Below are 13,316 nucleotides of genomic sequence, written 5' to 3'. Positions count from 1 at the left end.
AGAGATGATGGGCTATATAGGTCATGGTTTCTATTTGACTAAATTACCACTGAACCATATCGTGCAAGAGAGGCTGGGGCCAGTGTGGAAGTCAGCATGTTATCTTTCTTTTCCGTCTGTATAGTGAATATGCATATCCTGGCTATTTGAAGCCTCAAGCTTCCATATGAAGAGGCATTGTTAGATATTATTACCTTAGGCATCTTTGCTTTTATGATATATTTAGTATTTTAGCCTATGCTCCCAAGTGGAATGATTTATGCATAGAATGCCAAACCAATTTATTTGAAATCTGAAAGCCCATCTTCAGAAACAACATTACCAGGGACTTCTTTCCCCAGGGCGGCGAGTAGCAGCATGTCAGCCAGCCGCTATGGTTCCCAACAAAAGCCCTGTGCAGCCGGTGGTGGTGGAAGGAGGCTGGACTGAGCAGACTCAAGAGGAAATTAAACTCATGGAACTCATAAGACATACAGAGGTACTTTCTTCAGGACTCCAGACATTAAAGACTCTGCCTCTTTAATAAGGTTTTAAAAGCATAGTATTGAATTTTAAAATTATGCTATTAATATATCCTTAGCATCTGGTCAGTTATGACCACATAAGCATATGCCAAGCATTGAGTTGGCATTTGGAGAGTAGTTATCTAAAAGACAGCCAGCTCATATGAAAGTCTGTTTTGTTTGAATGGAGACCAGAAATTATGACCTTAGCAAAGAAGAGAAAAAGGCCCAGTGGATATGTACAAAGGTAATTATAATAAGTGTAGTCAAGTTGAGCCTTATGGCTTCATTGCTCATCACTCCTAAGGGTATGTCTCAATATGTAGAAAGAGCAAGGAGCAAAATACTAATTGCAATGGAGACATTCAGAAGTGAGGAATTCAAAAAGCTGTTTCACTCCAATTGGTTAATCAGTCAGGATTGCCAGACATAAAAAAGTCGAGAAGAGAAAGGTCAGCTGTTGAGAGAGGATTGGGGATAGAGACCAGGGAAAACTTTTCGCTTTGTGAAGTTTTTCATCAAAATGATATGTTCTTATTTAATAGGGTTTCTCAAATCGTGAAATGTGTTCAATCTATATCTTAGGCGTGTGCCCAAGTCAAGGTTACTAGAAAAAAGAAATTGACATTGCTAGAAATATGACTTCTTGCCAAGCTGAGCAGGATAAATCACTGACCAGGGAATGAATGCAAAGCATTGAACTAGGACATGCTTGAAGTAGGATGAAAAGCTGCCTGGCAGGGATCTGGCAAAGTATAAGGGTGGCTGCTGTATTTTAAAAGACAGAGAGTTAAGATTCAAACAACAGTCATGCACATTCCCTTAAGCATTTCTTGGTTAAAGAAAATGATGTTGTGATTCTAATCAAAAACTCATTTGTTAGATGCAGAGAAATTGCTCAGTAGGAGAAACACCACACAGAAATCCAAAAACACATCTCCATTCATCTCTCCAAATTATAAATGAAAGTTAAGTGTTTTGCCAAAAGAAGTGGCTTATTATTATTACTGTAATGGTTATTGTTGCCTTTGGTGACTCACAGAAGCAAGGGGAGTTTATAGAAGAGTCAGTGACAGGGGAGGGAAATATACTTCCTAAAATTTTTAAAGTGTAATTTGCAATTATAAGTATTTCTGTTTTCATCACATTCTTCATGCACACACCTACCAGGAAGTTCTCTCACCGTGGTATTTTCTGGGCTTTTCTTACCAGGCGCACCTTTCTGCAGTTCAAGAACTGCAATCCAAGAGAAATTCTCCAGTTGAAACTAAAAGTATAGCACTCAGGCAGAGCAGCCTGTATAAGCAACCGAACACAAAACGAGTGTGGATTTATCTAAATGGAGGCCGACCTGAAGATGGCACTTATGCTTGGGGCAAAACCATTTCAGAGGTAAATACAGTGTGAAAGGAGATTGCTTCATAGGCCTGGATTCAAATCCCAGCTCTGGTCTTTCTTGATTGTAAGGTCAGGCAAATCATTTTTCCTTTCTAAGCCTCATTTTCGCATCTGTAAAATGGAAATAATACTTTCCTCACAGGGTTGATATGATGATTAAATGAGCTTATATGTGCAAAAATGCGGAGCTCAGTGCTGTCTGACATGTATGTGAATTAGAATATGACACTTGGCCAGGAGACACCAATGATAATTGCACTCACTGTAGCCAAAGAGTAAAATCTGAACTTCCAAAGAGTAAGGAGTTTTCCTGTTGTGTTTAAAACCTGGTTTGATCTCAAAAAACAAAACAAAAGAAAAAAACCGGATTCGCAAGAGTGATTTTTTTTCCCCATTGGGAATTACTCATTAGATATGTTTTCTTTAGGGAAAACAATGTTCTTAAGAAAAATTATCAAATTCTTACTACCCAGAGTGCTGGAACTGTGGCAAACTTTCCACTTTCCAAAGTTAAAACATTGACTAAGGAAATGATGAGTAGCAGTTCATTTATTTCTGTAATATCAAGGATATAGTTGGAGTGTCTGGGTGGATCAGTCGGTTAAGCCTCCGACTGTCCGTTTCAGTTCAGGCCATGATCTCAGGGTTGTGAGATTGAGTCCAATGTCTGCTTGTCCCTCTTCCTCGGTTCCTCTCCCTGCCTATGCCTTCTTCCTCTCTCTCTCTCTCTCTTTTTCTCTCAAATCAATTAGTCAATATAATCCTAAAATTTGACATTTTGTCTTAGTCTTTACATAAAAACTTTAGGCAACTAACAAATGGATTTTGATAGACTGTTAAAAAGTCTCATCTTGTGGTAATATCTCAAATAATTGGCTTTTTTAGTTTCTGAAATATTTTCATATAATTTTTCTGGGCCAAGAGGAAGTCATATAAAAATAAGATGTTGGTTCAAGGGAAAGGCAAGACAGTGCAGTAGATTGATCCGGAGGAGTTCATGGAAGCTGACAAGGGTGCAAAGAGTAGGAGATGCAGCTCAGAAAGAGTTCTAGGACTTTATTCCAGGGATTTTTTATGAATTTACGCAAAGATTGTTTGGTAAGAATATTTATCACAGGGTATTTATAACAGAGATAAATTAGAAGTTAAATTTAAGCAGTCATCAATGGGATGTTGGTTAAATGAATTATAGTACATAGAATAGAATATTATGACTCAATTAAAACCAATTTTGGAAAGAATAATAACAACGTTCCAGACTAAGTGAAGGAAGCATAACAAAGCATGTGGAGTTGGATTCTGTACATACACATGCATACACTTAGACTAAAAGATGAAGTATTTTATTTCGAAAGTATTTATCAGATGATCTGATTGTTGGTGAGCTAATAAAGGTGGTATTTCTTTCTTGTGTACCTTTCTCTGTGTTCCATATTTTGTAATGATGAATACAGATTGTAAGAAAACGGTGTTAGCTAAGGGATCTGACATTCCCCTCAGAAAAGCACTAACAGCATGTGATAAAGGTCAAATTAGTAGTGCAGGCAGGAAGTTCAGTAGGAGTTCAAAGGAGGGGAACACTGCCCACCTGGGGTGATGGAGAAAGGCTCCACAGAGGAATCAATCAGGACCTCTGCTGAAACTTGAGAAATGGGTAAGATTCAATATCTTAATGCTTCAGAGAAAGCATTAATAAGGATGAGAGGCACTGAACACAAACGCATGGTTGTTAGCATTCATAAATCACATTACATAGATAGTGCTTGGACTCAAAAATAGGGAGAGATACATACTACTGGAGAGAGGGAGTTTAAAAGCATCTGGTGGACCTCACACACTATCTGTACTAGTCTAATACAGCCTTTCTTAGGCTGCCACAACAAAGTATCACAGACTGGGAGCTTAAAGAACAGGCATTTACTTCTCACAGTCCTGGAGGCTGGAAAGGCCAAGATCAGGGTGGCAGCAGGGTTGGTTTCTGAAAAGGACTCTCCGGCTTGCAGATGGCTACTACGTCACGCTGTGTGTCCTCACCTAGCCTTTCCTCTGTGCATATGTGGAGAGAGAGATCTCCAGTGCTACGTCCTCTTCTAATAAGGCCACAGTCCTGGGGCACCTGGGTGGCTCAGTGGTTGAATGTCTGCCTTCAACTCAGGTCCTGATTCTGGGGTCCTGGGATTGAGTCCTATAGTGGGCTCCCTGTGGGAGCCTTCTTCTCCCTCTGCCTATGTCTCTGCCTCTCTTTCTGTGTCTCTCATGAATAAATAAATAAAATCTTAAAAAAAAAAATAAGGCCACAGTCCTGTCATATTAGTGCCTAACACTTATGACCTCATTTAATCTTACTTACCTCCTTTAAGGACCTTTCTCCAAATATAAGCATATCAGGGAGTTCGAGCCTCACCCTATGAGTTTTGAGGAGGGCGTAATTCAGTCCATTATACTATCCCAGACTAAAGTGCTTGAGCAGCTATTTTTCTCTGAATAAGGTACCGGCGTGGAACAAGCAATGTGTTACGGAGATTAATGTGGTCTCTTATGTAGAAAGATACTTAAGAAATGTCTAGAAAGTTTATGCACATTGTTTCTTCCTTTATTTATTTTTTAATGTTCTTTCTGATATCTATCTTTTTCTTTCCTAATGCCATCTGTTTTTGTATTTGGGGACTTTCATGAGATCCTTTGTGATCAATTAGAATGTATCCATTCAGGCTATCAGGCTATAAAGAATATGTCTGGAGAGTGGACGGTGTGTGAAGCAAATAGACAACAGGAAGAGTAGGACTCACATTTCACTGGGGAGTCTGGCTAATACCAAAGAACCTCAGTTTCAATGGTGGGTACTTTTACCAGAGAAATGAGGAGCAGAACACATTTCAAAGTGCTTCACTCTACTTTCTGTAATAAAACCCCCAGATGGTATTTGAATCCCCTCTAATGCAGACTTTCTCTCTGCTTCTTTCACTGCTGTGGCTATTCTGGATGATTTAACCACATTCTTCCTACCCACTCTTTGAACATTGCTAGAGCAACTCTCATCTCCGACTGGTGCAGGCTCATCTGTCATCAGTGCACTAAGGCGGCTCCCTCTCCAGGGTTAGTGGCTCTTTCTCCAGGGCCAGCATCTTTCTCTGATTTATGATTGCCCAGGCCCTCCCTCTGTGGTCCTGAAACTTTTGTCTTCTCCCATCCCTGCAACATCTCTTGGATTCTACAGAATCTCAAAACCAGTGTGTCCTCTCTCAGCCAAACACAGTTCTGGATGCATAAGTGCAAGTCAAAAGAATGAGAAACAGGTCCTTCTGGTTTGTCCAGACAAGTACCTCATGCCTGCAGGGAATATGCAATAGTTCTGTGATGCCCATGTGCCCTATCCTGAGAAGAGGAGTCTATTGAAAACTAAACTCAGGACATTGTTCCTTTATTATGAACTTTTGTTATTGCAAAATAATAATAATAATAATAATAATAATAATAAATAAATAAATTTTTAAAATTATAAACATACAATTTAGATTGCCCACTTAGCTGAATAAGTTTAGATATGTTTGAAAAACTGGGAATTAAGAATGTCATTGAAGGTGGGAGCCTGGGAAGCCTGGGTGGCTCAGTGGTTTAGCACTGCCTGCAGCCCAGGGTCTGATCCTGGAGACCCGGGATTGAGTCCCACGTAGGGCTCCCTGCATGGAGCCTGCTTCTCCCTCTGCCTGTGTCTCTGCCTCTCTTTCTCTCTGTGTCTCTCATGAATAAATAAATAAATAAAATATTAAAAAAAAAAGAAGGTGGGAGCCCAGGTGGTTCATCAGTTAGGCATCTGCCTTTAGCACAAGTCATGATCCCATAGTCCTGGGATCTAGTCGCATCAGGCTCCCTGCTCAGCACACAGCCTGCTTTTCCCTCTACCTCTGCCCCTCCCTGCTTGCTCTCTCTCTCTGTCTGTCTCTCTCTGTCTCTCACTCGCTCTCATTCTCTCTCAAATAAAAAAATAAAATCCTTTAAAAAATTTTAAAGAATGTAATTGGAGTTAATCAGCCGACTAGATATTTTAGTGAAAATGCCTTATTTTCACATTTATTTTTAAAAGAATTTTGTGTATTCATTAACTCTGCCTCATGTAGATAGATCTTTGTGAAAACCAAGTGAAATAGCTATATATTTAATTCATATTTTGCATTTACTGTATATCGTTTGTTAAATAACATTCATTTAGACATTTTAGTGCTAAAGTAGTGAAAAATGTAAGAAAATTACCTTTGTGTAGGATCTTTTCATGCTACAGGAGTTTTTCCCAGATTTACCCATTCGTATTTCTAGGACAGTTCCTCATTCCTCCCAGCCCAGATAGAAACCCAGTTGTTATACTTGCTGGCTGTCTTCAAGCAGAGAGGCAAAATAACTGCTCTGGACTGAATTGTGCCCCCACCCTCAAATTTTTATGCTGAAGCCCTAACCCCTTGTGTGACTATATTTAGAGAGATGGCTTTAGGAGACAATTAAAGTTAAAAGAGGTCATAAGAGTGGGGCCCTAACTTGATAGAATTTGTGGCCCTTATCAGAAGAGGAAATGAGAGGCCCATCTTCTCACAGTGTGTGAACACAACAAAGATCCAGGAATGGACCTGTCACTAGAAACTAAATCGGCCCTCCACCTTACTCTTGGATTTCCCTGCTTCCAGAACTGGGAGGAATAAATTTCTGCTGTATAAGCCACCTAGTCTGTAATATTTATTTTGGCAGCTTGAGCAGACTAGGACAGTGAATATTATTATAGAAAATATAGAAAAATCACAAGGAAAAATCATGTGAACCTACTGTAATATCTATGATTTTTTGACTATTTGAATAACATTTGTTCTGTTTTCCAGTTATATAAAAACATGTAGTTGCTGTATTAAAATTAGGAAAAGAAAAAGCATCAAGAAGGAAATGAAAATTTTAGCACCCACAAATAACCAGTTATAATTTTAGTGGATATATTTCTATGGTTGCTAGATATGATTTTTCTTTTTTGCCATTGGGATCATAGCAGATCACATGGAATATGTGATTCTGTGATCTGCATTATTCACCTCACAAACTGTTGTAACTTTCCCCCCATATATTTAGCATTCTTCAACAAAAGAATTATTTGAATGGCATTGTAATCTTCTATCAAATGGACAGATTATTATTTATTCATTCAGTTTTCTATTGGTTTCCATTTCGATTGTTTTAATTTTTGCTGCCATAAAGCATGCTGTAATGAATATATAAAATTATATTATATATACTATATAAAATTATATTATGTAGTATATATAATATAATGTATATTAAACATTATGTAATTATATATAATTATATATACATATACATTCATAAATCCTTTGCTATTTTTCTTTTTTCTTTGCTATTTTTCTATTGGAAGTATTTTTCACACTGATACGAGTTTTCTTTTTTTAAAGCAATATGCCTATTACATGTAACTTTATCAGATTTATTTTAACAAATTTCCAATTTTCCATTGTGTCTTTGGGCTTTTTAATTTATGGAAATTAATTTATTTTAAAAGTTTGTTCTTTGCTTTTAAATGTTCTGATAGTATTTTACTATCTTGAGATCATAATAAGATTCATCAGATTTTCTTCACATTTTTTATAATTTTGTTTTTCTCTACTTTTTAAACTGTGTGAAACTCTTCTAGTGTAAAATTCGAATGAAGCTATCTCTCTGTCTTATTTGTTGGCTTAAAATTATTATCTCAGCCCTACTTACTGACTAATCCCAGCTGAGTTGGAAAACAAATGTTATAACATACTGAATTCTTATTAGCTTCTGCTCTTAAACAATATAATGTATCTAATACTTCTTGAATTATTATAGCTTTATGTTATATTTTAATATCTAATAGCAATTGCCTATTGTACTTTATTTTCAAATTTTACTTGAATATCCTTGCATGTTGATGCGTATAGATAAATTTTAGAATTACATTTCAACACCTGAAAATCATCCTTCAGGGGTTTTGAGTGTAATTGTATTAGGGTATTAATTAATTTCATAATAATCGACACCTTTTATGAGATTCAATCTTGACAGCCTGATTGAATTCTGTGGCATTGTTTTATATATGTGTGTGTGTGTGTGTGTGTGTATTTTTTGTCCTTCAGTAAAATTCTTGTAAAATCTTGTAATTTTTAAAAAAGATTTATTTAGGGGATCCCTGGGTGGCTCGGCAGTTTCGCGCCTGCCTTTGGCCCAGGGCACGATCCTGGAGTCCCAGGATCGAGTCTGCTTCTCCCTCTGCCTGTGTCTCTGCCTCTCTCTCTCTCTATGTCTATCATAAATAAATAAAAATAAATCTAAAAAGAAAAAGATATATTTATTTATTTTAGGGAGAGAGAGAAAGGGCGAGCATACATGGTGGGGCAGGGCAGGGGCAGAGGGAGAGGGAGAAAGAGAATCTCAAGCAGGCTCCTTGCTGAGTGGGGAGCCCCATGTAGAGCTTGAGCTCATGACCCTGAGGTCATGACCTGAACTGAAATAAAGAGTTGGATCTTTAATCAACTGAGCCACCCAGGAGATCTGTATCTCATATTTTAAAATAATTGTCATTCTTAATTGGTTTTACAGTTAGGATAGATTTCCCCCCACTCTATTTTCTAAATGCCTATTTTTATGAACAACAACAACAAAAAATTCCTATCAGTGTTTTATGATTTATTTTGTATCTGGACTCTTTATTAAACATTTTGTTTTTGCTTTTAATTCACATCAGTTTTCTAAGAATAAAGTCATATTAAGTTTAATGCTGATTTTGTTTGTTCCTTCAGATGAATTATTTCTCTTATTCTGATTTTAGGTTTTATTGCAGTGGTTATAGTCATAAAAATCAATGTTCTTTACAAAGGAAAATAGGAAAAAAAAAAAACCAGCATCTTTTGCCCTCATGAATAGCTAGAAAGTTGGAACAATGCCTTCGTTTTTCTTTTCCTTGCCCGTGTCCCTTTTTAGAGATGCTTTGCATTTTTTTCTCTATGAAGACTTTAAAATTAATTCATTTATTTTCTGACCATTTTTTACACAGTTATATCATGTTCTAGTGGTCTCACTGCTTGCCATTAGTCATTTCATATTATGACTTTCCCATAGAGAAGGAATTTCATTCATTCCTTAATAATCTGAAATGTATGTGGGTGATATGTCTTCTGAGCTTTTATATACATGAGGATATCTTTTGTTCCCTGTAACCAAAAGTAATAATTCAGCTGAATACAGAATTCTTATGTTAAAACCTTTTCTCCTAAAAACTTCATATTTTATTCCATTTTCTTGGCATTCATTTTTGCAGAAAACAGGTCTAAATATAACTGAATTTTCCCCTATGTCTGAAATTCATACTTTTCAACTCAGCTATATTTAAGTGTTAGCCATTTTTTCATTAACTTTGCCTTGTTCTGAGTTAGCCTATTTAGTCTGAAGACATAGGTCTTTGGGACAAGAAAGCTTCCTTCAAGTTTTGTTTTGATAGTTGCTTAAGTTTAATTTATTTTGAATTCTTCTCCAGTAACACCAATAATGTATAGGTTTAATATCTGATGTCTTGACATTCCAGATGTATAACTTATTTCTCATAAAATTTATGTCTTATGCTCTTTCTATATCCTATGAGATTTTCTCAACTTAGTCCTCCCTAATACTGATTTGATTTTCTACAATACTCAGTCTGCTCTTTTTCTGCTTCCAAGACAGATTTTAATTCTACTATTCAGTCTTTTATTTCCTCACCTTCTCTTCTCTTTTCATTTAGCTCTCTATTCATCGCAGTTTGAAACCCTGTTCCTTCTCTTACTAGCTGTATGACCTAGGTTAAGATATTAAATCTCTGTTCTGCAATTTTGTTATCACTAAAAGGGAGATAATAAGTCTTTCCATAGATTGAAATCAGATTGTCCTTGGAAACTTTTAGAAAAGTTTCTATCCCATAGAAATGTGCCAGTAAATGTTAACTGCTATTATTGTCACCTTCATCATCATCATCATGGTCATCACGCCTGCCCACATCTCAGTGATACTTGTTTCATTTAAACTGCTGTCATCTCATTTATGTGTGTGTATGTGTGTATATTTACAGAAGTCATATTTTATGGAATTTTGAGAAAACCCAATACAGATATACTCTAAAATGTATTCCTGCTATAAATCTTTTTCTAAATCTTCACCTTGAGTACAGTATAAAATGTACAGCTTTTTATGTTGTAGAATACTTTCATAAGTCTCATGTTGTTGCTGTTAATTTTTTATCTATACCTCCTTATAGTTTATTACTGATTCCAAAAGTTGCATTTAATATCATTTTTGAAAAGTCTTTTACCATTTCTTGATAAATCCCCGATATTTTTTGTAAGTTTTGTTTTGTTTTTACATAGTTTTTCCCTGTTGTTGTTTTTTTCTATATCTCCTTATTAAAGGAGAGATCTTTTGAGAGAAGACAGGATAGATTAGTTCCTTTGGTTCCCCTAAATTTTGACTTGGGAGCTGTCAGGATCCGTTACTCGATCTTAAGTCACAGAGCTGGTTGATATGCACAGTATTGAGTCAAATTGCTGCTGACTGACTGCTACCTAACATAACGACTAGAGCTCCATTTGAGACCACTCTCCCACTGCTCTTCTCTGACGATCTACAGAAGGGAATGTATTCTTGGGTAATTTCAGTTATTCAATTCACTCATCCTTTGCTCAAAGTAGTGGGTGAAATCTGCACTCTCTCATTGCATTGTTTCATCACTGTCTTGACTTGCTTCACATTATTAATTCATTTTCCACATGCAAGGTGTCATTATGTGCTCAGTTCTTCCCCATGCCAGACTGCATTGTCATGAGTTGTAGCCCCCAAATAGATCTATATTTGGGGCTCGTGTGGACCTGACTTCTGAATTTTGGAGGAAGAGGCATTTGGCATATATGAGAGGTAAAAGTCTTATAGGCAAGTGTAGAAACCTCTAATTTTCCTCCTCCTTGCTTTTATTATTCCATTGTAAAGTCTTACTCACACTTTCATGGAACTGCCCTTAGGGGTCTGGCATGTTGACTCATCTTTCTGGTACTGTGGACACTTTGCATCTGTACATGTATTTTTATGACTATTTCAAGGAAAATTGAGAGAAACTGAAAAAGCCTCTTGCAGAACAGTTTTCAAATTTTCCAAGTTAAAAAGGAAAAACAAAAGACTTTCTAATCATAGAATCAAAGAAGTCTTAGACCAAAACTTTGATTTTATAGTGGAAGAGACTCTTTTCATAGAGAAGCTGCCTGACTTGTCTGAGGTCAGAGGGCGGAGGCCCAGGTCTCTCCACCTCTGGGTCAATGCTTTTGTCCTTGAGTTCCTTGCTTGTTGAGAAAACATTATTAGCTATGCTGATAAGTCTAGATTCTCAAGCCATGGTCTTTCATATTTAGGCATTTCTGAAACAGCAAGAAGCCTTCTTCCACATGGAAATAAAGAGAACTTCAAGGAAAAATCCACTAAGAGCACTGAAGTTCCACTTTGGGGAACTTGTATATGCTCTTTTTCCCATCTCCTTGTACACCTCTTTCTAAAACCCACAAATAAAATAAATATTCAACTTGGGATAGTAATTGTCTTAAAGTAGTTGATTCTTTAAGACTTAATTATGTTGTGACATTTCTCAATCCAATACGTCTGTCCTTTTGTGTTTTAGCTGCTGGATGACTGCACCTCTCGTCTTAAAATGGCCCAGCCAGGCAGAACACTGTACACTCCAGATGGAGAACCAATTCACTCATGGGATGATGTAGAGCGAGACATGGTCATCTGTGTGTCCACAGGACACGGCTTTATAACCCAAAAGGGTAGGGTGACAGTCTCTTTTCTATCAAGTTTTTGAAGAATGAAAGCATTCAATCTTTTCTTCAAAGAGCTTGCTTTCTGAATTTTATTTCCTATCGTGATGCTTTTTAATAATTATCTTCCTCCACACTTTCCAACTCCATGTTATTAAAGTTAAACTTATATACTTCTGTGCAGGAAACTCACCATTGACATTGTTTGCTCTCAAGAATTCAATCAAAGTTCTGTTAGTCTTGAGCCTTCTCCAAGAGGCTTATTTGTAGAAATTCTAAATAGTCTCATTTGAAAGTATTCCCTTAGCATGAACCCGAAGGAAAGTGAGGCTCTATTGACGTCCTACTTTCAAGTTATTTAAAACTTAAGGGTTTATTAATAGCAACTATACAGTTTGTAGATTTCTCTTTTTTAAAATTTTATTTATTTATTTGAAAGAGAGAGAGAGAACTCTAGCATGGGAGAGGCAGAGGGAGAAGGACAAGCAGACGCTGAGCAGGGAGCCCAATGCAGAGCTTGATCCCAGGACCCTGAGATCATGACCCAAGCCAAAGTCAGGCACTTAACTGACTGAGTCACCCAGGCACCCCTGCAGATTTCTTTTTCTAATAATATATAAATATATGCTTGTTTTAATATGTCATTATGTTTATTTTCTGCTAACTTTCTTTTAGAAGTGGTAGAAATGGAAAAGAACATATATTTGTTATTAAACCAATTCTTGCCCTTTATCCTGTTTGAGGAATTTAAAGCCCCTTTCTAGGGGATAGGTACACATTAAACAAAGACATAATTTTCAGGAATTCTGAAGAACATGATATCACTTTAAAGGAAATCAAAAGATTAGAAAGTGTATCACCTGGGATGCCTAAAATAACTAATACTAGATTATTTCTTTTAAGAGTCACCATAAAATTGTTATTACTATGTTATATGTAAGGTACATAAACAGAAACTTTTAAAACAGCAGCAGTCATATCTTTACAGTTAGCCCAGAACAAAAGTATAGGAATAAAGACTGAAATGTAGGAAGACAAGGATTTATTGGGATGCCTAGCACTGTTCTGAGGGACACCATAAATATTCTTCCAATGCCATCCTACATCAGGGAAGAGGCTCTAATCTTTGTATTTGTACACTGTTGTCCTCATCATTCACCATTACCCCTCACCCAAGCTCTTGGTGATCCTCATTATAGGGTTACTTAGAAGGACACACCAATGATAGGGGTTTGATCATTAGTGAGTATTAGTTGACAGTTTCCTGTGTTCCCAAACTATGTAGCCCTATAAAAGAAATATAAGCCAAGTTTCCTTCCCCAAGGAGTTTTCAATCTAATCAGGCATATGAACACACTTGAAATATTACAGTACATTTGAATAGTAAACAACCAAGTGGTGCAGTAATCCAGTTTCTTTGTTGTTTATGCTTAATGTTTCATTCTCTTGGGATGGTCTTCTGTTGCCTGTCCCCTACCCTCCTGGCCTCACCGCATTCATTGAGCCTTTCTGATAAATAGAGCTAAATATGCTTCAGGCAACTGGCCACAAGGGTACCCAAAACACAGAG

General features: G+C 36.8%; 1 protein-coding gene across 5 annotated transcripts in view; it reads left to right on the top strand.

Annotated features, from left to right (window-relative positions):
• Window positions 1–13,316, top strand: part of DCDC1 (doublecortin domain containing 1) — a 455,963-nt gene that overhangs the window by 427,055 nt on the left and 15,592 nt on the right. For all 5 annotated transcript variants that reach the window (XM_072759029.1, XM_072759033.1, XM_072759030.1 and 2 more), the window contains 3 exons: window positions 342–478; window positions 1,716–1,895; window positions 11,605–11,755. In XM_072759029.1, coding sequence (XP_072615130.1) covers window positions 342–478; window positions 1,716–1,895; window positions 11,605–11,755 — 468 coding nt within the window. The remainder of the gene's footprint in view (window positions 1–341; window positions 479–1,715; window positions 1,896–11,604; window positions 11,756–13,316) is intronic.

The sequence above is a fragment of the Vulpes vulpes genome, chromosome 5, assembly GCF_048418805.1.
Source record: "Vulpes vulpes isolate BD-2025 chromosome 5, VulVul3, whole genome shotgun sequence".
Lineage (NCBI taxonomy): Eukaryota > Metazoa > Chordata > Mammalia > Carnivora > Canidae > Vulpes > Vulpes vulpes.
Note: the sequence above shows the minus strand (reverse complement) of the source record. Positions and strands in the feature narration are given on the sequence as shown.